At 47.5% G+C, this 23835-nt stretch overlaps 4 protein-coding genes across 4 annotated transcripts in view; 2 read left to right on the top strand and 2 right to left on the bottom strand.

The window, feature by feature from the left end:
- TSPEAR (thrombospondin type laminin G domain and EAR repeats) overlaps positions 1-23835 on the top strand; it is a 164217-nt gene that overhangs the window by 29919 nt on the left and 110463 nt on the right. The window lies entirely within an intron of this gene.
- Positions 9385-9780, bottom strand: LOC109560972 (keratin-associated protein 12-2). The gene has a single exon (XM_019963415.2). The coding sequence runs from the start codon at positions 9757-9759 to the stop codon at positions 9385-9387; it is 375 nt and encodes a 124-aa protein (XP_019818974.1). The 5' UTR covers positions 9760-9780.
- Positions 11621-12349, top strand: LOC109563356 (keratin-associated protein 12-1-like). The gene has a single exon (XM_019966741.2). The coding sequence runs from the start codon at positions 11948-11950 to the stop codon at positions 12347-12349; it is 402 nt and encodes a 133-aa protein (XP_019822300.2). The 5' UTR covers positions 11621-11947.
- On the bottom strand, positions 18577-19497 carry LOC109560861 (keratin-associated protein 10-8-like). Its single transcript, XM_070786940.1, has 2 exons — positions 19116-19497; positions 18577-19013 (listed from the first exon to the last, which is right to left on the bottom strand). The coding sequence occupies exons 1-2, from the start codon at positions 19495-19497 to the stop codon at positions 18577-18579; spliced, it is 819 nt and encodes a 272-aa protein (XP_070643041.1).

The raw sequence follows: 23835 nt of genomic DNA, 5'->3' as shown, positions 1-23835 counted from the left end.
ATGAATCACAGCATGCCAGGCTTCCCTGTCCATCACCATCTCCCGGAGTTCACTTAAACTCACGTCCATCGAGTCGGTGATGCCATCCAGCCATCTCATTCTCTGTCGTCCCCTTCTCCTCCTGCCCCCAGTCCCTCCCAGCATCAGAGTCTTTTCCAATGAGTCAACTCTTCACATGAGGTGGCCAAAGTACTGGAGTTTCAGCTTTAGCATCATTCCTTCCAAAGAAATCCCAGGGCTGATCTCCTTCAGAATGGACTGGTTGGCTCTCCTTGCAGTCCAAGGGACTCTCAAGAGTCTTTTCCAACACCACAGTTCAAAAGCATCAATTCTTCGGCGCTCAGCCTTCTTCATAGTCCAACTCTCACATCCATACATGACCACAGGAAAAACCATAGCCTTGACTAGACGAACCTTTGTTGGCAAAGTAATGTCTCTGCTTTTCAATATGCTATCTAGGTTGGTCATAACTTTTAGTATGTTTTAAAGTTCAGATGTTGTCATACACTGTGTATCTTTTTGTAACTTGCTTTCTTCCTCCACGTTACATTGGAGTAACTCATCCTTGCAGATACACCAGCTCTTGGCATCTGTTCAGGGCTATATGATATTCCACCGTTCAAATATACTGGGATCCATCGATTAAGTCTCCAGTCACAGACACTTAGGTTATTCTGACTCTGTAGTTCCTACCGCAAATGCTGCAATTTTTCACTCTTAACTTCTTCCTTGAGTCAGTGTCTCTTAAGCATCTTTGTTGAGAAGTGCCCTGCTCGTGTGTCACTGTGCATGCCTTCACCAACTCCAGAGGGTGCAAATTTCACCACAAAGGGGTTGTTCCCAAACTATGCTGCCAGCAGGTGTGGGACTGGCTGTTCCATATGTTAACCCACGGCCACCATCGTCGGATGTTCCAAGTGTGGACAGCCTGGTCATTGTGAAATGTCTTAGGAACTTTATTTTCTATTTTATGTATTTTTTACAGGGTGATGCTCACGTAGAAAAGGACACAAAATAAGGTCAAAACTTGATGGCTTTTCGTAGAGTGGGCACTGCTGGTAACTGGCTGTAGGTCCAGGAAGTGGGGATACCCACCCCTGACACCATCTAAGGCTTCTTCCAGGGGCCCCTGGCCCCACCATCCCTGAGTAACCTCTGCCCCATCCTCTAGCAGGAATGATGTGCTCTGAGTGGTGTGAATTGCACCGGACATGGTTCCTTTGTTGACAGTCTTCACCTTCACTTTTAGGCACTCAGGTGGGTCTCACCTCATACAGTGAGGGAGCTATCTCATCTTTGTATTCTCTGGGAGACTTTGTGTCACTTTGGAGACATTTATTCCTAGACCATCTCTGGTATGGTCTTGGCAGGTAGATTCTAAATCCTGATTCAGTTTCTTTAGGGCCTAAAGGTTATTTATGTTTCTAATAAATTCACCATCAGATCAGATCAGTCGCTCAGTCGTGTCCGACTCTTTGCGACCCCATGAATCACAGCACGCCAGGCCTCCCTGTCCATCACCAACTCCCGGAGTTCACTCAGACTCACGTCCGTCGAGTCAGTGATGCCATCCAGCCATCTCATCCTCTGTCGTCCCCTTCTCCTCTTGCCCCCAATCCCTCCCAGCATCAGAGTCTTTTCCAATGAGTCAGCTCTTCGCATGAGGTGGCCAAAGTACTGGAGTTTCAGCTTTAGCATCATTCCTTCCAAAGAAATCCCAGGGCTGAAAGTTTTAATATCTTCAGAAAATTTATTGGGACAAAATTGTTGAAATAGCCAATGATTATTTTAAACATCTCTCTTACTCCTGTAGTTCTGGCATAATTTTCAGTCCCAGTTTCCTAGGGGCCTTTATTGGGCCTTCCATTTTATTCTGCCAGCCAGTTCCACAAGCCAAAGACTTATCTTTTTAGAGAACCATCTTTTGACCTTGTCGGTCTCTGTGGATAACTGTTTCTGTTTAATTTCTGCCCCTGATTTTGCTATGCATATATTGAATGCTTTTAACTACTTTTCCATGATGCTTTTCATAGACAAGCTTCAGAAAACAGCACAGATATTTTCAACATGTCATACAGAGGAACAAAGTCAAAAGGGAAAGGTCAGTCCCTTGTTTCAAAGGGACAGTAAAGTCAGTTTCTTGCCTGTTGTAACGGGGTATCATCTTGTGGTAAATACCATTTTACGGGGTCTCTAGCTGAAATTCTTCTTTGACGAATGCAAAAGATTCACATGTATTTATACACTGCGTGCAATTTTTTTTTAGGCCACTGTGACATCTCCTCATGAAATTGGAAATTCTTTGAGACAAAATGTACCCCAACTATTAGTTAACAAAGTCTCATTTCAGCAAGATTCATCTAAAGCTAGAGAAAAGTAATTGAAAAATTTCAGATTTTGAATACATTACCCTTGAATGCCGTTGGTCTGCTTGCTCTGCCGTGTTCTGAGAAGGGCGTGTGTCTTTTCTGTGTCGGAGCTTTGTCTTTCTTCCTTGGAATCCGCCAGGTTTTGTCACTGCTGAGAAGTCCCCTCTTGGTTGTCCTTTGTGGGCAACCTGCTCCTTTTGTGACCAACCAGGTGCTAGGCCATCTCTGTCAGTAGGAATTGATGAGAGGTCAGGTGAGAAATTCAGGCAGGGCTTTACTGGGGCTCGTGCTGCAGTGGAGGCGGGGAGAACAAGTAACACATGCCCTGCTCGCCCTCCGAGGAGGTGCGTGAGCTGGTTCCTGGATGAGGGTGGTGGCAGGTCCAGAGGTCAGGCCAGAGGGGTGTCCTGGGTGGTCTGCCCACCCTCTTCGTGGTGGTGTGTGCAGGGGGTGTGAGCAGGACCCTGCCTTTGCCCTGACACCTTGGAAGTGGCAGTTGGGTTTTGGTCTTTTTGAATCTCTTGTCCACACTCTGTCCCAACTGCACACGCAGGCAGTTACTTGTAGTCCCTCTCGTTCCTTGTTACCTGTAGCTGGAGGCGCCGTTTGTCCAGGTGCAGGCCCTGCAGCGAAGGCCCCAGGCCCAGCGCATCTCCCCGGTGCTGTGGATGCTTGCTGACCTGAGTGTTCTCTGTTTTCACCACGTGGATTTCTTCGTAATTGGGTGCTTTCTTTTCTGGAGTCTGGTCTCTGCCCCTGAGTGTCGCCTCTCCCCACTTCTCTCTGGAGAGCCGCGTGGCGTGTGCTGACCCTTCTCTGTCTCCCAAGACTGCTGGCTGCTTGTCATTTTTTGAATAAATGTCTTAGTTTCTGTGTAATTTTTTTCGGGTCAGTGTCTGGTTCGTGTGCACTGGTCTCCCCAACTTGCCATCCCACCCAGGCTGAGGACTTTTATTGCAATGATTTTTATATATTTTGGCTTTAGCAGTCGTCTTTGATTCTCTCAGGTATATCTGTTTTAAAAAAATAGTATCTTATTCCTTTCTCAAGTTTTTCATCCCATTTTTTAGTTCCTTGGATGTTAAAGCACGCTTGCTTACAAGTCTGTGGATAAGAACCCACAGCATGAAGTTCTGGGGACATCTGTTGTGTCTGCCGCCCTTGGTGTGTGGACATGTGTCCACACGCACTGTGTTGGGGGTTGTGAGCTCACGCTCAGGTTCTCAGTTGTGTTAACACTGCCCAGTAGCCTGGGGGCCTCAGGGAAGTGTGTGCTGGGGCCAGGTGCAGCTCATTGTAAGCCATGTCTCACGGAGCACTCCTGAGTCAGTAAAGACCCACCTTACAGATGGGAACATTGATGTGATAGGCATGTGGCTACCCAGGCGACAGTGTCTTGTAGATGTGGTATAACCCCTGCCAGGCACGTGATGATGGGGTGCTGAGCCCCCTAGGTATTAGGGGAATTAAATGGAAGTGGTCTTGTCCGGGCTTCAGAGACAAGAAAGGAGAGCAGACAGGCCTCCAACCTTGTTCCTGACCTGTCTGGACACTGCCCTGACTATGTGCCTGCTCACAAGCGAAAACTGAGAAGCACTACAGATAACAGATAGGGGAGCAGGTCTTGGAATTCTTGAGCCTGTGGAGGAGGTCTGGCCAACCACACTTGGGGTTTAGCCACATCCTAAGACTCAGAAGATGAAACAAACAGCATTGTAAAAAAGATTAACATACAACCAGAGCTGCACTTTGCTCACAGACTGACGATGATATCAGTCTGTGGCCTGGAATTATAAGCGGGAATCCCTCAAACTGCAATTTTGAAGTCTCACCCGTGGAGTAGACACGCTGCCCAGGACCTTTTCCCCAGCGGGACTCCAGATTGCTGTTACATGGGACTTCCCAGCACTGTTTGAGGCTGGATGTTGGTTGGCCCAGTTAGGTGATGTGTGTGGGTTACCTTCCTCTACTGTTTCGATTGCTCTGTTCTTTTAATGTCTGTGTATTGAAAGTGAGTTAGATAATGCTCTATTAAATATTGGTAATTCTCTACTAAATATTGTTTGTGTATAACGAGTGATTTCTTTTGTTAATGAATCCTTTGAACCTGAAACCAAAGTTAAAAGTTTAGGCGAAACATTGAACTGGCACCGTGAGCAGGATTCATGAAACAAAATGCCAGTCTTTAAGAAGAAAGAGTTTAAAGTGGATGAAGCTTTTATTCCTGGATGGGACGATCCACCGTATTGCTTATTAGCTAACGAATGGGGCATATTCACTGGATTGTGTGAGAATTGGAACCTTACATTAAAGTGGACTGAACCTTTAGAAGTTATTGAATGTTTGTGGCTAGCGCCAGTTTAGAAAGGATTAGAATGTGCCATGCTGGGTGGCGGGCTGGATCCTCCTCTCTGCCTACTATAAGGTACATGAAGCTAAATTAAAATTGTCTGAAGAGAAGTTACAAGTGGAAAAAGGATTATGCGGTTTGTGAGGACGATTGTCCATGCCATTAAATGCAATGCCAGAATTATATTTTAGCTGACCAAGTCTTCACTTTCGAAGTCGGCTCTCTGCTGAGCTGGCCCCCCGTTTTAGCTGCGTCTCCCACTCTAATAAACTCTATTCTCCTCTCATTCTGTCTCATATCTGGGAATTCTTTTCCAGCCCGCCCACAGACCACCACACCAGGCTACACGCGTCACATGAGGGAGGGGAGGACGGCAGATCGCGGGGCCCGGCAGGTGTGCAGGCATTGCTGCACATTCACCCTGACCCGCGTGGTCATCTGAGGGTCACTCACTCACCATGGCCAGGACTGTACTGCGGTGACTCAAGGCTGTGCGCCTGGGACCCCTCAGTGGGTGTGGAGGTGGATGTGAGGGGAGAGCCTACAGCCCCGCTCCTCTCCATTCCCGAGCATCCACGACCAGGAGCTGCCTTGGCTAGGCGTCATGGTGGCCAGCACACTGGCCGGTACCCCAGGTGCGCAGAAGACAGGTGCTGCTTCTCCCTGCTGAGGGCCAGGCAGTGGCTGGAATGGGTGGCTGGGGGAGCAGCCTGGCTGGGCTGTCACCACACCCTCTTCTGTCCTGGTGCTAGACCACCTGGTCAGGGCTCTTCACGGGAGTGGCCGAGCATCCCCTGGCTCATGACCAAGGGCATGGTGGTGCTTGGCCGGCCTCGCAGGCTGCAGGCGGGACTATGAGGGCAGGGAGGACAGAGGTGGGCACCAAGCTTGGGCCCCCCTTGGGACATTTTCATGAGGGTGGGCCAGTCCCCAGCCCTGCCCCCCAGCCCCTTTGCACATACAAACTGCCCTCCTGGCCCCGGGGTGTGGGCTCCTGACCATTTCTGGGGAGAGGGAGCTAGGTGGATGTGTTTATTAACCAGCCAGTGGGGTGGGCTCCTGGTTCAGCAACCCAGCAGGAGGGGGTAGGGTCTTTGGTGATCAGCCAGTTGTGGGGCTTGGAGAGCTTGTTCGCGTGAAGGGCAGAACCAGAGGGTGAAGACCTTTGATGTACAGCTCAGCTTCCAGGATCAGGAGCCATGGCTTCACCCACTGTAGCGTCAGCAGCAGGTGGGGATGCAGAGCGAGGCAGGCACGCAGAAGCAGATGGGGCAGAAGTGGGCCTTGCACTCCATGGTCTGGCAGGTCACAGGAATGCAACAGGCAGGGCTCCACGCACAATGAGGGTTGCAGAGCGGCTGGCAGGATGTGACCATGCCGTCACTGGGACAGCACAGCAGAGACCCGCTGGGGTCGGGGGAGTCGCAGGCACCCCCACACACCACGAGCGGGCAGCAGATGGGGGCGCAGCCCAGGGCACGACAGCCGGCGGGCGAGCCGACACAGCACATGGTGGTGGGGCTGCTGGTCTGGTCTGCGGGTCCCTCCCCAGCAGCCTTTATTACCCGGGACGTGTGTCCCGGCAACGTGGCCCCTCCTTGTGCTGTTGATCCTGTTTGCACTTACCTGTCCCTGTGCCGGGTGCCCCATGAAGCCCGTCAACAAGCACAGCCTGCAGTCTCTGGGCTGGGAGTGGCCATGCTCGTGCTGGGCAGGGCTTGTGCTGGGCAGGTGCTGTGCCATGCTGGCCACTGGGCTCTACTGGTGGTTTGAGGTGGGCAAACTGCCCGAGGAGTCAGGGTCCCAGTGTACCCGTGCTGCCAGTCCCTGGGTGTCCCTGGTGGGCACTGACACTCACATGCCCTGGGGTGTCTGTGCATGCTGTGCATGGGGCTGGGGCATGTTGCTCGGCTCTTCTGCTCAAGTCCCCACTGGGCCTCTTGCTGTGGGGACATTTGGGCGTCCTGCCTGCCAATGTGGGGACCTGGTGTCGGGAAGGAGGGGAGAACCCTGGGGTGACGTGCCCAGACTCCTGCCTGCATGGCTCTATAGCCCCTGGGGAGGACAGACCAGCTGGACACCACTGAGAGGGAGGAAACTGAGCCCTGCGTGGGATTTCTGATAGATATCTTAATGGTTGGGTACTGCTTTTTGATCCAATTTGAAAATCTGTCTTTTGATTTTGACGTTCAGACATTTTGCATTGAATGTAATTGTTACTGTTTTTAAAGGTAGAATACCATCTTGTGAGTTGTGTTCGATTTGTCCCATCTGTTCTTTTCCCTCATTTCCTTCTTTTTAATTATTCCATTTCATTTCTACTTTTAGCTCATCACTTACACATCTTTTGGAAGCTGCTTGGCCTAGAGTTTATACTATACACCTTTAACATAATACAGTCTGCTTCCAGACAACATTCTACCATTGCATCCATATTGTCAGGATTCCACAGCCCAGCACGTCCATTTCCTTTCATAGCCTTTGTGTTATTGTCATATTTTACTTTTCCATTTATTAAGAATCCCGCAGTGCACTGTTACTACATTTGCTCTAGACAACTCTCTAATAATGATTGTTATATTTATCTTCTCTTTAAAATCATTTCTAGAGCCATTCTTTTCCTTGTGTAGGCCCAAGTTTCTCTATGCTATCATACTCCTTGACCTGAAGAAATTTTCTCAATATTTCTGGCAGCACATATCATCTGCTGATCTCTCTCATTTTTTGTTTACCTAAGAGAGTGTTTATTGCACTTTCAATTTTGAAAGATATTTCCCAGTTTTGTGGGCTGACAGATTTTTCATTTAGTATTTTATAGATGTCATTCCATTGTGTTTGGATTGTGGAATTTCTAATTAGAACTCTGATGTAATTCTTATTTTTACTCTTCTGTACATGGCATATATTTCCCATATGAGTGCTTTCGAGATTTCCTCTTTATTTTTTTTTTGACAGCCACTATTTTAATATGATGTGTCCAGGTCATATTTTTGGTCAGGGGTGGGTAGGGAGAAGGTCCTTATCCCACGTGAGGTGCTCTGGTGTTTTTAGGCTTATGTCTTTCATCACTTTTAGAAAATTTCTCAGATACGATTTCTTCAAATATTTCTTCTGTGAAGAGGTACGTTCTATGCCTTTTCTCTCTCTGGACTCTAGTTACGTGCATCAGTGATACTTTGATATTGTCCCAGAGTCTGTGATGTTCTGTTCTTATCCCCATCCCCACCATCTTGCTCTTTGCTTTTGAATATGGTAGTTTCTATTTCCCCATCTTCAAGTTCATCGATTCTGCACTTGACTGTGTCAGGTCTACTCAAGAGCCCATGGAAGGAATTCATCTTTGATGCTGTATTTTTATTTCTATACTTTCCATTTGACCCTTTCCTCTATTTTCCATCTCTCTGCAGCAATTCTGCATCTGTGTGGTCCCCACATGTGTGGCCCATGTTTTACACTCAACCCTTTAACATATTAGTCACGTTTATTTTTAAATTTCAGTTTCACGACTGCAGCATCTGGGTCACTTTGAGTCTAGTTGTATTGATGCCTTTGTCTCTTGACAATGAATTGATTTTTCACTGCTTTTTTGAATGTCTTCTAAGTTTTGTCAACCTCAGATGTGTTAATTTAAATGGACATAAACTGTGTTTCTTCCTGGGAATAAGTGTCAGGTCATCAGTGTGGGGACATTTGAATCAACCTGCTCAGATGTTGACCTTGGTTTGGGTTTTGGTGTTTTCTGAGGACCTTCCAGGTACCAGTGGCTTCAGAGTCCTTGTGTGGTTGTCAGCATCTTGTGCTTAGGACGGGGGCTGTGAACACAGCACTTTTGCTCTGCCCCTGCATGCCTGTCACACAGAAGTGACCTCTGCATCTGTCTGCCTCTCCCTGCTGGAGGCTGATGCGCTGAGGCAGCTGCGCTGGCCAGGCTGGAGCCAGGAGGAAAGTGGGGCTCTCTGGTCTTGGCCCAAGGTCAACCCTGGCAGGCCCTGTGTGCTTGGGCCTGAGGGGTGAGGCTTTCTCAGATCTGTCTCCTCTCCCTGGGATGGCCAGACTCCCCTTTGTGTGTGTGGTGGGTTTGTATGAGCCTTCTGGTCTCCCTGTGTGGTCATCCTTTAGGCACCAGATTGGACCTGGGTCTGGGCCTGTTTCCCACCCGCCATTCAGAGGTAGGGGAAGTCCTTCCCCACTCACAATGTGAGTCTCAAGTGGCCGATGTGGGGACATACCTTCCCCACCCTCCACCCACCAAGGACCCTCCACCTTCAGCTGAGCTGTCAAGAGGGCTCTTTGAGGAGAGTCCTCGGTACTTATGATTTGTATACACTTTTAAGAAGAAAACTTCAAAATATGTGAAGATAAAACAGGGGGACAGGCTGCATTGAGTAGCATGGTTTATTTGTATTTGGCTCACATAGGGTGTGGTTTCCTGCTGGAGTCAGAGAAGGACCCTGGGAACCAGGGCTTCCTCTGGGTAGGGGTGGATGCACCAGTTCACAGAAGGGTCCAGATCATCCTGCCACGTTCTGACGCAGGTTCAGAGCTTGGTTGATCATGCTTTGCATCTGCCACATTCAGAACCTGGAGGCCCACTGAGGACTTGTGCTAGGAGGGGTATAGGAGTGATCTGGTCTGCACTGGGAGCATCTGCGAGGAGGCTCATGATCAAAAGCAGGAAGAGGTGCTACAGGAGATGGGTCTATAGACCAGGGTGGGGCAGGAGGGCTGGTAGCACCCAGAGGACTGGCAGGAGGGGGCCACATACACTGCTGGCCTGTAGCTCACGGGCAGGAACACAGAGGACTGGCAAGAAGGAGTCACACACAGGGTGGGCTTGTAGGTCACTGGTAGACATACGGCTGGCCTGTAACTCACGGGCACGCAGGTTGCCTGGCAGGTGCTGGACGTGCTGCAGGTTGGTTGGCAGAGGCTGGACGTGAAGCAGGACGTGTGGCAGGGACTGGATGTGCTGCAGGATGGCTGGCAGGAGCTGGGCACGCAGGCAGCCTGGCAGCCTGAGGAGCAGCTGGTGTGGCACATGGTGGTGTGGGGCTGGGTGGTGTTGGGCAGAGAGCTGGAGATGTCTGCAGGCTGCCTCCCTCAGCAGCTTTTATACCCAGGCTGTGGGCGTCCCAGCAACAAAAAGCACAACTGTTGACTTCCTTGTGGTTGTTGCCACTGTGTTTCCCCAACGTCTTATTATCCTGGGGCACACTTTTCTGGGCTGTTCTCCTCCATAAATTAGTTTGGCTTTGAGGCCAGGTCCTCCCTCTAAACAGGATATTCTAGTTTGCCTTTCCATGGGTTCATGGTGTTTCTCCAGGTTATCATTGTGCACGGGGAATCCCCAGATTGACTAAAAGTACTGTATCTTTTTACTCCTTTTAATCTCATGCTGTCAGTGAAGACTTTGAGGCCATCGTATATTTTGAGCTTTTACTTTGCATGTGAAAATGAAAGTGAAGTCACTCAGTCATGTCCAACTCTTTGTGACGCCATGGACTGTAGCCTACCAGGCTCCTCAGTCCGTGGAATTTTTCAGGCAAGAGTACTGGAGTGGGTTGCCATTTCCTTCTCCAGGGGGTCTTCCCAACCCACAGATCGAACCCGGTCTCCCTCATTGTAGGTAGATGCTTTACCATCTGAGCCACCAGGGAAGCCCTCAAGCTTTTTTACTTTGCATAGGAAAACATTGAAGCAGGTGCCTGCAAATTTCAGTCTTTGGGGCAAAGCCACACACATGCATTTAGTGTATCTAAGGCTGCTTTTCCCTACAATGTTGAGTTGTTGTGAGTGAAACCACATAGCTACAAAGCCTGAGATTCTTACTCTAGGCCCTTTACAGAGTTTGTCAGCTCCTGCCTTATTGTAATCATGCAAGAACTGATTTGCTCAGGCAGCAGATTATTCTGTGTGCTGGGGTAGAAACGTCCAGCTTCATGAGCCCTCCAGGGCAATGGAGTGAATGAAAAATCAATGCATGGAATCATTCTGAGGGGCGGGGGCTGAGGCCCAGAAAAGAAAGCAGGTTCAGTGGAGAAGTGATCTGGGGGCCTCTGGGAGGAGGTGATGCTGAGCTGACAGTGGGTGCAGTGAAAGGTCAGGGGTGGTGGGTGCTCCAGGCAGAGGCAGCAAGGACAGGGTGTGAGGACCTTGCTGCAGAAACAGAAATATTCCAGGAGCAGTGGGAAATCCCACAGCGTGGGGTGCCAGAGAACCAGTGTAGGGGGACAGACTCAGATCATAGAGCCTGAGGACCAGTCAGCACAACCTGGGCTATGGAAGAAGAAAGAGTCAGTGAACTTGAAGACATGTCAGTAGAAAGCATCCAATCTGAAGAAGAGAGACAAAGAGATAAGAAAAACAAAGAGGGTTTTTGAGACCATATCAGAAAGGCTAACATGCAAGTAATTTCAACCCCAGAAGGAGAAAAGAATGACACTGAAGCCTAAGGATATTTTGAAGAAATAAGGGACAAAACCCCCAAATCTGATTAGGAAAATTCCAATTTACAGATCCAAGAATCACACACCACACCTAAATCCCACTCCATTAGGAGCAATGTAAAGACCACAGATTGCAGAGTGAGACCGAGCAGCTTCAGTGCATTACAGGACCTTCCAGGTCTTCCTGACTGGATGTCTGTGTTGCCGGCCCTTTGAATGGTGGCAGGGTTGATAACTGATTGGTTATGAGACAGTCCATGTAAAATGCTTAGTTCAGCCCTGGCATGAACTGGAACCTGGTTGTTATGATTATGGCAATAACGTGGCCACAGCCCCCAGTGAGGAGCCCCACCCCAAGGGAGAACCTTCTGGATCACAAATCAAATGGAGGTGCTGGTGCAACAAGTGTGATTGTGCTCATGTGGACAGAGGACAGGGTGGTTAAATTGGGGGAAGATCTTGAAAATCACCACGTGGGGGCCCAGTCCTGGCCTGATGGCCCTTCCCCATCCAACCCAGGCTCTGATTTCAGAAATCCCAGGGCGACTGGGTCACTGTCAGCCTCCAGCTGAGGGAGCTTCCTGAACTGAGTCATGGCAGCTGGAGGCTCCAGGAAGAGACCCTCGTGGGGGAGGAGGAGGAAAAACAGCAGGCGGCCATAAAGAAGACACCCGGTGCCTCATTGCCAGGATGCCACAGCCTGGGTATAAGGGACACCCTGGGGAGGGAGCCTCCAGACCAGCCCTGTCCTCTGTCTCGACCCCACCCAGCCCCAAACCACCATGTGTGACACCAGCTGCCCTGCAAGCTGCCAGTCAGCTTGCTGTGTGCCCAGCTCCTGCCAGGAGATTTGCTGTGTGCCCAGCTCCTGCCAGCCGGCCTGCCCTGCTGTCTGTTGCCCCGCTTTGGGCTGTGGGAGCCCCTGTGGTGCCTCCCGCATGGCTGTGCTGTGCCGGCCGACCTGCTGTGCACCCAGCCCCTTCCAGGACGTTTGCTGTGTGCCCAGCCCCTGCCAGGCATCCTGCTGTGTGCCTTTGAGCTGCAAGCCTGTCCTGTATGTCCCTGTGCATGGCAAGCACATCATGTATGTGGTCCCCTTCTGCCAGTCTTCTGGGTGCTGCCAGCCCTCCTGCCCTGCTGTGGTCTGCAGACCGGACCCCTGCAGCGTCCCTTCCTGCTTCTGAGCCCATGACCTGCAGGACCCCTCCCCTGTGTGGGGGGTCAGAAGCAGCGGGCTCTCTGACCTCCCACAAGGCAGCCCAAACATCGTCCTCCTCACACCTCCCAGACCCGATTAGATTGTGTGGCAGCAAGGCCGCCTGGTCCCAACCAGCTAGGCTGAGGGACTCACCCATCAGTGTCCCCCGGCCCCTGCCCGGGTCATCCCCATGGTGCCTGCACTGGCTGGTCCAGGCTCTGATGCCTCCAGCATCACAGGTCTAATAAACATCAGAGTGCGATGTTCACTGAGTCATCCAGGTTGGGCTCAACCAGGATTGTGCTTGATTAGTTTGTCTTCTACACCCACACCTGGGGGGAATGTGGGGTGGCTGGACATTGGGTTGGAGCCATCCCAGAGGGCAGATGGGCCATCTGTGGAATTAGGGAGGCAGCCAGGACCGCGCCCCTGCTGGCACACCACATGGGGAGGGGTGTTCGGCTCCATGTTCTGGAACAGCACTGAGAAGGAAGGAAGGTTCCCAGAGGTCTCAGTGATTATACGGCCGCAGTAGCTCCCTGGTTTAGGGTGAGGAGAAGGTGCTGGGCAGTGGAAGGCCACAGCACCCCCCTTGGTGGCCCACCGGAGAGTGGACACTGGGCCTCTTGGATGCACTGGTATTTTGTGTCACACCGACAGAGTTCACCAGTGAAGCTGTCCAGGCCTTTTTTTGGTGGAATTTTTTTTTTAATATTCAATTTTGAAATAACTACAGATTTCCATGAAGTTGCCAGAAAGAAAGTACATGGAGTTCCTGTATACTTTGACCCAGTTTCCCTCAATGATAGCGTCTTGGATAACAAGCACAGGGCGCGACCGGGAAGTTAACAGTCCACAGATCTCATCCAGAGCGCATCGATTTTATGTGTGTGTGTAGCTCCATGCAGCATCTTCATGTTTGTTGTTCACACAAACACCACCACAGTGAGAGGCAGGATTGTACCATCACCACAAGGCTCCTTCCTCTACCCCATTACAGCCACACCCACCCACACTCGCGTCCCTAACCCTTGGCTGCCACTTATCTCTTCTGTATCTCTACTCTTTGGTTAAATTGAGAATGTTATTAAAGGGTATAATTTACTGTTGTTATTTAGTCGCTAAGTCATGTGCAGCTGTTTGTCACCCCACGGACTGCAGCATGCCAGGCTCCTCTGTCCTCTACTATCTCCCGGAGTTTGCTCAAATTCATATGCATTGGGTCAGTGATGCTACCTAACCATCTCATCCTCTGCCACCACCTTCTCTTCTTGCTGTCAGTCTTTCCCAGCATCAGGGTCTTTTCCAGTGAGTCAGCTCTTCGCATCAGGTGGCCAAAGTATTGGAGTTTCAGCTTCAACATCAGTCCTTCCAATGAATATTCAGGACTGATTTCCTTTAGGACTGACTGGTTTGGTCTCTTTGCTGTCCAAGGGACTCTCAAGAGTCTTCTCCAAAACCACAATTCTTTGGCATTCTGCCTTCTGTATGGTTCAGTTCTCACATAGTACTTGACTACTGGGAAGATCATAGCTATATGGACCTTTATAGGCAAAGTGATGTCTCTGCTTTTTAATACACTGTCTAGGTTTGTCATAGCTTTTCTCCCAAGGACCAAGTGTCTTTTAATTTTGTGTCTGCGGTCACTGTCCACAGTGATTTTGGAGCCCAAGAAAGTAAAATCTGTCACTGCTTCTACTTTTCCCCTATTTGCATGGAAGTGACAGGACTGAATGCCATGATCTTAGTTTTTTGAATGTTGACTTTTAAGCCAGCTTTTTCACTCTCCTTTTTCACCTTCATCAAGAGGCTCTTTAGTTCCTCTTCACTTTCTGCAATTAGACTGGTATTGTATGCATATCTGAGGTTGTTGATATTTCTCCTGGCAATCTTGATTCCAGCTTGTGATTCATCCAGCCAGGCATTTCACATGATGTACTCTGCATGTAAGTTAAATAAGCAGGGTGACAATATACAGCCTTGTGGTATTTCTTGCCCAATTTTGAACCAGTCAGGTGTTCCATGTTGGGTTCTAACTATTACTTCTTAACCTGCATACAGGTTTCTCAGGAGGCAGGTAAGGTGGTCTGGTCATCTCTAAGAATTTTCCAGTTTGTTGTGAACTACACAATCAAAGGCTTTAGCATAGTCAGTGAAGCAGAAGTAGATGTTTTTCTGGAATTTCCTTGCTTTCTCTATGATCCAATGAATGTTAGAAATTTGGTCTCTGGTTCCTCTTCCTTTCCTAAATCTACCTTGTACATCTGGAAGTTCTTGTTCAAGTACCGCTGAAGCCTAGCTTGGATTTTAAGCATAACCTTACTAGCATGTGAAATGAGTGCAATTGTACAGTAGTTTGAACATTTTTTGGCATCCTAAAATATGTCAGTTTTTGAGACTGACTTTATTCACTCCACACAACTCCCTTGAGATCCACTCAGGCTGTGGTGTCAATAATTTGCTCCTTTTTACTGCAGAGTAAGACTCCAAGGTGTATATTTTTCTCAGTTTGTTAACCATTCACCTATCAATGGGCAGGTGGGTTATGGAAAGGTTTTTAACTATGAATCCAATTTCTCTGATTGATATAGGGCTATTCAGTTTATATATTTCTTCCTGAGTGATTTTTGATAGTTTGTGTCTTCTAAGGAATTAATCTGCTTCACTTAGTTTGTCAAATTTGTGGGCATAAAGTGACTCATAATGTTCCCTTATTATACTTCCAATGTCTGTAGGAGCTCTGGTGATGTCACATCTCTCATTCTGTTTCCTTACTACACTTCCAATGTCTGTAGGAGCTCTAGTGATGTCACATCTCTCATTCTTGATATTAGTGATTAGGATCTTCTCTGTTTGGCTTGCTAGTCAGTATAGATAAAGATTATTCAATTTTATCCATTTTCACAAGGAAAAAGCTTTTGGCTTATTTGATTTTCTCTTTTATTTTTCTGTTTTCCATTCCATTGATTTTCTACTCTGATCTTTGGTTTTGTTTTTCTCTTCTGAATTTAATTTGCCTTCTAGTTTCTTAAGGTGGAAGCTGAGGTCATTTATTTGAGAGTTTTCTTCTTCCCTAACAAGGACATTCAGTGCTACAAATGTCCCACTCTGCATCACTTTAGCAACATCCCACGAATTTCGATATGTTGTATTTTCACTTTTATACACATCAAAATATTTCCTGATTTCCTTTTTTCTTCATTTCCTGATTTATGTTTTATTTAGAAGTCTATTTCATTTCTAAGTAGTTGGGGATTTTACAAGATCTTTCTGTCCTGGGTTTCTAATTTAATCCCAATGTGGTCAGAAAATACCTGTTTTGTGATTCAAATCTTTTCAGATTTACAGAGACTGGCTTTATAGCCCCCATATGGTCTATCTTAACAAATGTGAATTTTCTTGATACATGTTTTGCTTTGATTGAAAATGAAAGGTTTTTGTCTGGGGGTGGAGTGTTTTTTCAGTGTCAAATAGTTCACTGGTTAATACGTTCATGTTCAGTCACTAAGTCATGTCTGACTCCCTGCAATCCCATGGACTGTAGACCACCAGTCTCCTCTGTCCATGGGATTTCCCAGGCAAGAATATTGGAGTGTTTTGCCATTTCTTTCTCCAGGGGATCTTCCTGACCCAGGGATTGAACCCATGTCTACCTGTGTCTCCTGCATTGCAGGCAGATTCTTCACCACTGAGCCACTCAATAGTCTATATCCTTCCTGACCTTCTGTCTCCATGTTTTATAAGTTATTGAGAGAGGATTATTGAAATCTCAAGCTGTAAGAGTAGATTTGTCTGTTTCTCATTGCGGGTCAATCAGTATTTGCTTCATACATTTTGAAGGTCTACTATTAGGTGCATCAATATTTAGGATTGAGTGACTATTTTATCTTTATGAAAGGATCCACTCCATCCCTGGCAATAGTCTTTGATCTGGAAATTATACTTTATGGTATTGATAAAACTGCCCCAGCTTTTTTTTGATTCTCCAGTACTCTTGCACAGAAAATCCCACGGACGGAGGAGCCTGGTAGGCTGCAATCCATGGGTCTCTAGGAGTTGGATATGACTGAGCGACTTCACTGTCACTTTTCACTTTCATGCATTGGAGAAGGAAATGGCAACCCACTCCAGTGTTCTTGCCTGGAGAATCCCAGGGATGGGGGAGCCTGGTGGGCTGCCATCTATGGGGTCGCAAAGAGTTGGACATGACTGAAGCGACTTAGCAGCAGCAGCAGCAACATGATATACCTCTTTCTAACTTTTTACTTTTAACCCATTTTCATTTTGTATTTAAAGTGCATTTCTCATAGTCAGCATAAAGTTAGGTCAACCTCAGTCAACCAGTCTCCATCTTAATTGGAGCATGCAGACAACCTATGTTTAGTGTGATAATGCTATTTGTCCCATACTCTTCCTCCCCTTTTCCTCATTTTATGCTTTATTTTTGGATTAATTGATTCTGTTTATTATTTCATATTATTTCCTTTGTTGGCTTATTAGCACAAGTCTTTCTTTTGTATCTTATTGCACTAAGATCTTTCCAGGAGCCAGGAAAAGGTGATATCCACAAGAAATGAGTAGATGAATTCATTATGGATTTAGACTGAGATACATGCAAATTGAGGTGAAAATTTTGCCAAAATTCCTCAGAATAGATTGAAATAATTTAAAGGCAAACAGAGATTGGTGTGGGGCTTCAGTGGTGACTCAGTGGTAAAGACTTCATCTGCAATGCAGGAGACACAGAAGACATGGGTTCGATCCCTGGGTCACAAACATCCCCTGAAGGGAGGGCATGGCAACCTGCTCCAGTATTCTTGCCTGGAGAATCCCATGGACAGAGGAGCCTGGCAGGCCACAGTCTATGGGGTTGCAAAGAGTTGGACATGACTGAAGTGACTGAGCACACATGCATGCTGAGGGTGTGAATTTTTCATGTAAGGTGCAGCTCTGGTGCTGGGCCATAGCTTAATCACTCATTCCTCCATCCCTCCCTCCCCCTCCTCTTGTCAGTCTCCCTCCCTCCCTCCCCTCTTTCTGCACTGAAATGAGGCTGCAGGAGTCATTTTGGGTTCTCCAAGAAGCCAATGCCATCATGTGATAGACTCACTAGAAGTTTATTTTGGGGGAAGAGTAAGAGGGGGAGTGGAATGGGGAAGGGCTTTAACATGCCCAGGTTGACCAGACTCCCCTGCGTGGGGAGCAGGAAGGAAGGAGGGCCTGGTGGGCACCACCTTGGCCCTCCACACAGCTCTGAGAATGCCTCAGCAGGTGGTTGTATAGTTGGAGCATGAGGCTTCTGTCCTGCTGTCCCAATCGTGTGCTGGGAGCAGCCTGGCATGGATGCTGGGGTCAAAGCAACAGTGGCAGATGGGACCCCATGGTGGGTTCTTGTGAGGGGATCTGCGTGGAGCCTTCAGGATGGACACAGTGTGCCTTTGATAAGCAGCATTCAGAGCTGAGGAAACACTATTCACTGTCCTCGGGACCTCACCGGGGAGGGAGGGCTGCAAGTGCCACGGAAGAAAGGCAGAATGTGGCTGGGTTGCAGAGCGGCAGGCCTCCAAGGCCTCGTGATTGTCCTCGGGGTGTGCAGCCACCCCTCGGCTTTGTGGGGGAGGCCTGAACAGCGCAACCTCGGCCTGAAGCACAGGGTGGCTGCGCCCTGTCTTGCCAGGTCCCGACTCCGGGGCCTTCCTGGTTCTCTTCTCCCAGGAAGGGTCATGGGAGGTTCTGTTTGGAGTTCTGAGGGCGGTGTGTGCCCCTCCCCAGAGCCCCTGCCACCACCACACTCACATCAGGAGAGGACATGGGATGAGGAAGCATGTAGAGTGAAGAAGCCGAGTTTATCAGGCTAGGCTGGCAGGTCCTGCGGAGGAGAGTCTGGGAGCCGGGGGCGGGGAGGGGGGGGGGGGGCGGCGGGTCGGCCTGGGGGGGGGAGGGGCGGGTCGGCCTGGAGGAGGGGCGGGGCCTAGAGAGCCGGACCCGCTGTGATGACTCAGCCTGGGTTTAGGCTCTAGGATGACCTTGGCAGCAACTGCTGAGAAGACCCTGGAGGAGGAGGAGTCCCTGTCATTCCTGGTGACACAGAGGAGACAGCCTGTGGGTGTCCTTTCTGGGGTTAAAGTCCTGGGGGAGGTTAAGGGCTGATAGCTCTGAGCTGAGCCTCTCTGTTGAGGGACCCTGGAGCCTGGCTGGCCCTGAGGGGCCAAGTCAGCAACAGGGCTCCTTGGCCGAGGCAGGGACGCAGCAGGCTGGGCGGGAGCATGCGGGCCGGCAGAGCAGGGACACGGAGGAGGCCGGGCGGCAGCAGCTGGGCTGGCAGGAGGAGGTGTGCACACAGCAGGCAGGGCGGCACACAGGGTGGCAGAGGAGGGACACGGAGGAGGCTGGGCAGTAGCAGCTGGACTGGCAGGAGGAGGTGGGCACACAGCAGGTGGGGCGGCACACAGGACGGCAGAGGAGGGACACAGAGGAGCAGGAGGGTCTGCAGCAGGATGAGGGGGCTGAGCAGGGGGAGGCCTCACAGCACACTGGCCTGCAGCAGACAGGGGTGCAGCAGATGGGCTCACAGCAGGCCTGCTGGCAGTGGGAGGAGGTGCAGCAGGAGGGCTGGCAGCTAGACTGCTGGCAACATGAGGAGGTTGAGCAGGGGGAGGCCTCACAGCAGACAGGCCTGCAGCAGACAGGTGTACAGCAGACAGATGTGCAACAGACAGGTGTGCAGCAGACAGGCTTGCAGCAGATGGGCTCACAGCAGACTGGCCTGCAGCAGACAGGTGTGCAGCAGACAGGCTTGCAGCAGACGGGCTCACAGCAGGCCTGCTGGCAGGGGGAGGAGGTGCAGCAGGAGGGCTGGCAGCTAGACTGCTGGCAGCACAAGGCTGGGCAAGAGCTGCTGCAGCCTGGCTGGCAGCAGGGGCTGGAGTCGCAGCTCACTGGGGCACAGAGGAGGGTCAGGCGGGGGGCCGGAGCACAGCAGCTGGGGGCACAGCAGGGGGGCTCGCAGCAGCTCTCTGGACAGTCGTCCACCTGCCAGGAGGAGCCGGTGCAGGAGTCACAGGACCCAGGCAGGCAGATCCGGCTGCTGTAGCTCAGGTCGCTGGAGCAAGCAGACAGGTTAGAGAAGGCCATGGTGGAGCTGGAGGAGGTATGTGTGTGTGAGTGAGTATGTGTGTGTGTGAGGTGCTCAGACTCCTGGCTTATATACCCCTCCTGGGGGTGTGTGTTGTCCCAACAGAGGCTTCCACGCCTCTCTTCCTGGTTGGTATGGTGCCCTATGAGGACTCTCACTTGGGTCAGCTCCACTGTCATGAGATGTCCTTGCTCAGCTCATAAAACTTGGGGTCACTGCTGGCAGGGTGCCAGATTCTGGCCTGAGACTGGCTCTACAGGACACCTGGAGGAAACATGCAGGCTTCCCATGGCTGACCCCTTGGCCTCTCCCAGGCAGGTCATATGCATGGGCACCTTGTGACAGCTCCAGGTCCATGAGGACGTGCACTGAGTGGGCCAGTCTGTGTGTGTAGGGCCTCACCTGGCTTAGCTGGCCTGGCCTGTGACTGGGGAGAAGAGGACAGAGGTATCCGTTTTGGGGAAAAGACAACAGGAGAGGGCAGGGCCTTACTGGCGGGCTCTGTGAACTTCTGTGGTCCCCATGTCAGTAAGGAGGATGGTGCCTGAGAACAGGAGAGGATCTTCCCTCCCCTAAGTAGGAGATGGACTGTTCCCGTGATACTGGGGCTCCCTAGTGCATTAGAGTGACCAGATCCAAGGACTGAACTTTGAGTGCTAAACCACGTCCCCCAGAGCCCATGGTCAGTTGTCCTGAGAGGCAGGTCTTGGATCAGGATTTAATCCTGAGACAGGCGTGGGTGAAGGTGGTGTGGAGAAGCTGGAGAACAATCTGTCACAATTTCAATAAAAATCCAAAGGGAATCTTTTTTGTGTACAAATCAAGAATATTGAACTGCCAGAAAATACTTGCAATTTGCATGATAGGTGAAAAGTTAATATGAAAATTTTAAAGTGACTAAACTAAAACAATATAAGATAAAATAATCGAACAAAATTAAAAACATTTGTTTTCAATAATCATATGAAAAACTACTTGATATCAATAATGAAAGTTTCCCAAATTAAAACATAAATGTCCCACCTTTAAGATGAACCAAGATTTACAAAGCTGATCATTTCCAGGGCTGCTGTGCATGGGGGCTCACTCTTAGGCATGCTTTTTTTCACATAATATGAAATTTATTATTTACTCCATTTTGAAGTGTACAATTCAGTGACATTTAATACAGTCACATGTGCAGCCATGACCACCACCCAGTTCTAGAACATTTTCCATCACTCCAAAAGGATATCCTGCATTATTAAGCAGTCCCTTCCAGCCCCTGTTAATCACTAATCTGCTTTCTGTCTCTACAACTTTGCCTATTCTGCACATTTCACGTAAGTGGAATCATACAATATGTACCTTTTGTGTTGACTTTTTTCACTCAGCATGTTTTCAAGGTTCATCCACATTGTAGCATGTGTTGGTGCTTAATTTCTTTTAGGGATAATATTCCATTATATGGATAGACCACATTTTATTTATCCATTCATCAGTTGATGGAGATTTTGGTCATTTCCACCTTTTGGTTAATGTGACTAAGGCTGCTTTGAACATTTTGTATAAGTTTTTGTTTGAACACTGCTTTTTAATTTCTTGGATGTATACCTAGGAGTGAAATTTCTGGGTCATATGGTGGCTCTGTGTTTAACATTTAGATGTACTGCCTGGCAGTTTTTCACTCAGGTGCAACATATATCTTATTTGGAGAGATGTCTATTAAAGTGCTTTGAAAGAAAGAAAGTGAAGTCGCTCAGTCATGTCTGACTCTTTGTGATCCCATGGACTGTAGCCCACCAGGCTCCTCTGTCCATGGAATTTTTCAGGCCAAAGTACTGGAGTGGGTTGCCATTTCCTTTTCCAGGGGATTTTAAACCCAGGAACCATTTTAAATTAGATTGTCTTTTTGTTGTTGAGTTGTAGTTCTTTATGTTTTCTGAATGTTAGACCCTTATCAGAATTATGATTTGCAAATATTTTCTTCCATTCTGTGTGCTGCCTTTTCACTTTCTTGATGGTATCCATCAATATACACAACTTTTTAATTTTGATGAAGTTGAATTTATTTTTTTTTATTTGTTGCTTGTGCTTTTGGTGTCATATCTAAGAAACTGTTGCCAAATCTAAGGTCATGCAGATTTATCTTTATGTTTTCTTCTAAAAGTTGTAGTTTTAGCTCTCATAATTAGATCTTGGAGGCACTTTGAGTTATTTTTTGTATATGGTGTATGATAGGGTTAAACTTCATTCTTTTGCTTGTAACTATTAGTTGTCCCAGCACCATTTATTGAAGAGACTATTCTTTCCCCATTGAATGGTCTTCATACTCTTGTTAAAAATCAGCAGACCATAGGTGTATGTTTTTTTACTCCATTGATCTATTATGTCTATCCTTGTGTCAGTACCAGTATTTAGAAGACTGTAGCTCTGTGCTAAGTTTTATTTCTTTCTTTCTAATTTGTGTATCTTTTATTTCTTTTTCTTGCCTAATTTCTCTGACTAGAACTTCCAGGACAACACTGACTAGAAGTGGTGAAAGTGGACATCATTGTCTTTTTCCTGATTGTAGGGAGAAGTTTTCAGTATTTTACCATTGAGCATGTTGATGACTGTGGGTTTTTCAAAATGACCTCTGTTATACAGTTGAGGAAATTCTCTGTACTCTTAGTTTTCTGAGTGTTTCTATCTTGAAAGAGTGTTGTCTTTTTTCAAATTCTTTTCCTGTATCAATTGAGATGATCATGTGGGGTCCCCCCCTTTATTTTATTAATGTGGTGCATCACATGACTGGTTTTCACATGGTGAATCACTCTCACATTCTTTGGATAAATCCCACTTGGTTGTGGTGTATATCCACAATGTGGTATATATCCTTTTAATATGCTGCTGGATTTTGTTTGATTGTATTTTGCTGAGGATTTAAAAAATCTGTATCAATAAGGAAGTTCAGTCTGTAGTTTTCTTTTTTCCTTTTCTTAGTCTTTGTGTGAGTTTGACATCAGGATGGTGCTGACCTCATAGAATCAGTTAGAAAGTGGTTAGAAAGTGTTCCCGTATCTTCTGTTTTGGAAAGAGTTGAGAAAGATTGGTAGCGATTGTTCTATAAATGTTTAGTAGAATTCAGCTTTGAGCTGGTCCTGGGCTTTCCTTTTTGGTGAGGTTTTCAATTACTGATTTAATCTTGTCACTCGATTTATGTCTTGCCTATTTCTTTTTGAGTCAGTTCACTCACTTTAGAGCCAAAGATACAAATAGACTGAAAGTGAAAGGATGGGGAAAATTTCATGAAAATAATAACCAAGAGAGAGATGGATAGCAATAATACAATTAGACAAAATGAACTTTGAGTCAAAAATTGTAGTAGGGGGCAAATAAGGAAATTAAATATTGATAAAAATGTTACTATGTCAAGAAGATATAATAATTATAAGCCTATATGGTCCTAGCAATAGACTTAAACTATGTAAAGTGAAAATAGACAGAATGAGGAGAGAATTAGCATTTTTTAAAAAATAATTAATGTTATTTCCATTACTAAACAATGAAACAGAACAACTAGATCAAAGTTTGGTAATGAAATAGAGGCCTTGAAGGACACTGTAAACCAGCCAGACAAGCATTCATACAGAACACTCAACACTAGGGTACCTGTTGGTTTTCAAGTGCACATGGGGCATTCTCCACATTAGACCCTGTGTTAAGCCATAAGACAAATCTCAATACATTTTAAAAGATTGAAATCATACAGAATATCTTCTCTGACCACAGTGGAAAGAAACTAGGAATCAATTAACAAAGGGAAAACTGGAAAATTCACAAATAAATGGAAATAAAAACAGTACAGTCTTAAACAACCAATGGTTTAAAAAAGAATCAAAAGGTAAGTTAGCAAATACTTTTCAGGTGAATGTAAATGAAAACACAGCAAGCCAGTACTTACAGGATACAGCAAAAACAATGCTGAGGGGAAAATTTATACCTGCTAACAATTGCATTAAAAAAGAAGAAAAATCTCAAATTAAGAATCTAGCTTTACTCTTCAAGGAATTAGAAGAAGAAGAACAAACTAAACCCATAGCTAGCAGAAGGAAGGAAATAAAGATTAGAACTCAGATGAAAGAAACAGAAACTTAGAAAAATAGAGATAGTCAATGAATCTAAAAGTTAGTTCTTTGAAAAGAGCAGCGCGATCAACAAACGTTTAGTTAGACTGACTAAGAAAAAAGGAAAAGTCTCAAATTACTACAGTCAGATATAAAAATGGGGACATCACTACTGACATTTCATAAACAAAAAGGATTATACAGGAGCACTATGAACAACTATTGATAAAAAATTAGATCACCTAGAAA

Source organism: Bos indicus, chromosome 1, assembly GCF_029378745.1.
Source record: "Bos indicus isolate NIAB-ARS_2022 breed Sahiwal x Tharparkar chromosome 1, NIAB-ARS_B.indTharparkar_mat_pri_1.0, whole genome shotgun sequence".
NCBI classification, from domain to species: domain Eukaryota; kingdom Metazoa; phylum Chordata; class Mammalia; order Artiodactyla; family Bovidae; genus Bos; species Bos indicus.
This window is presented reverse-complemented; position numbering and strand designations above follow the sequence as displayed.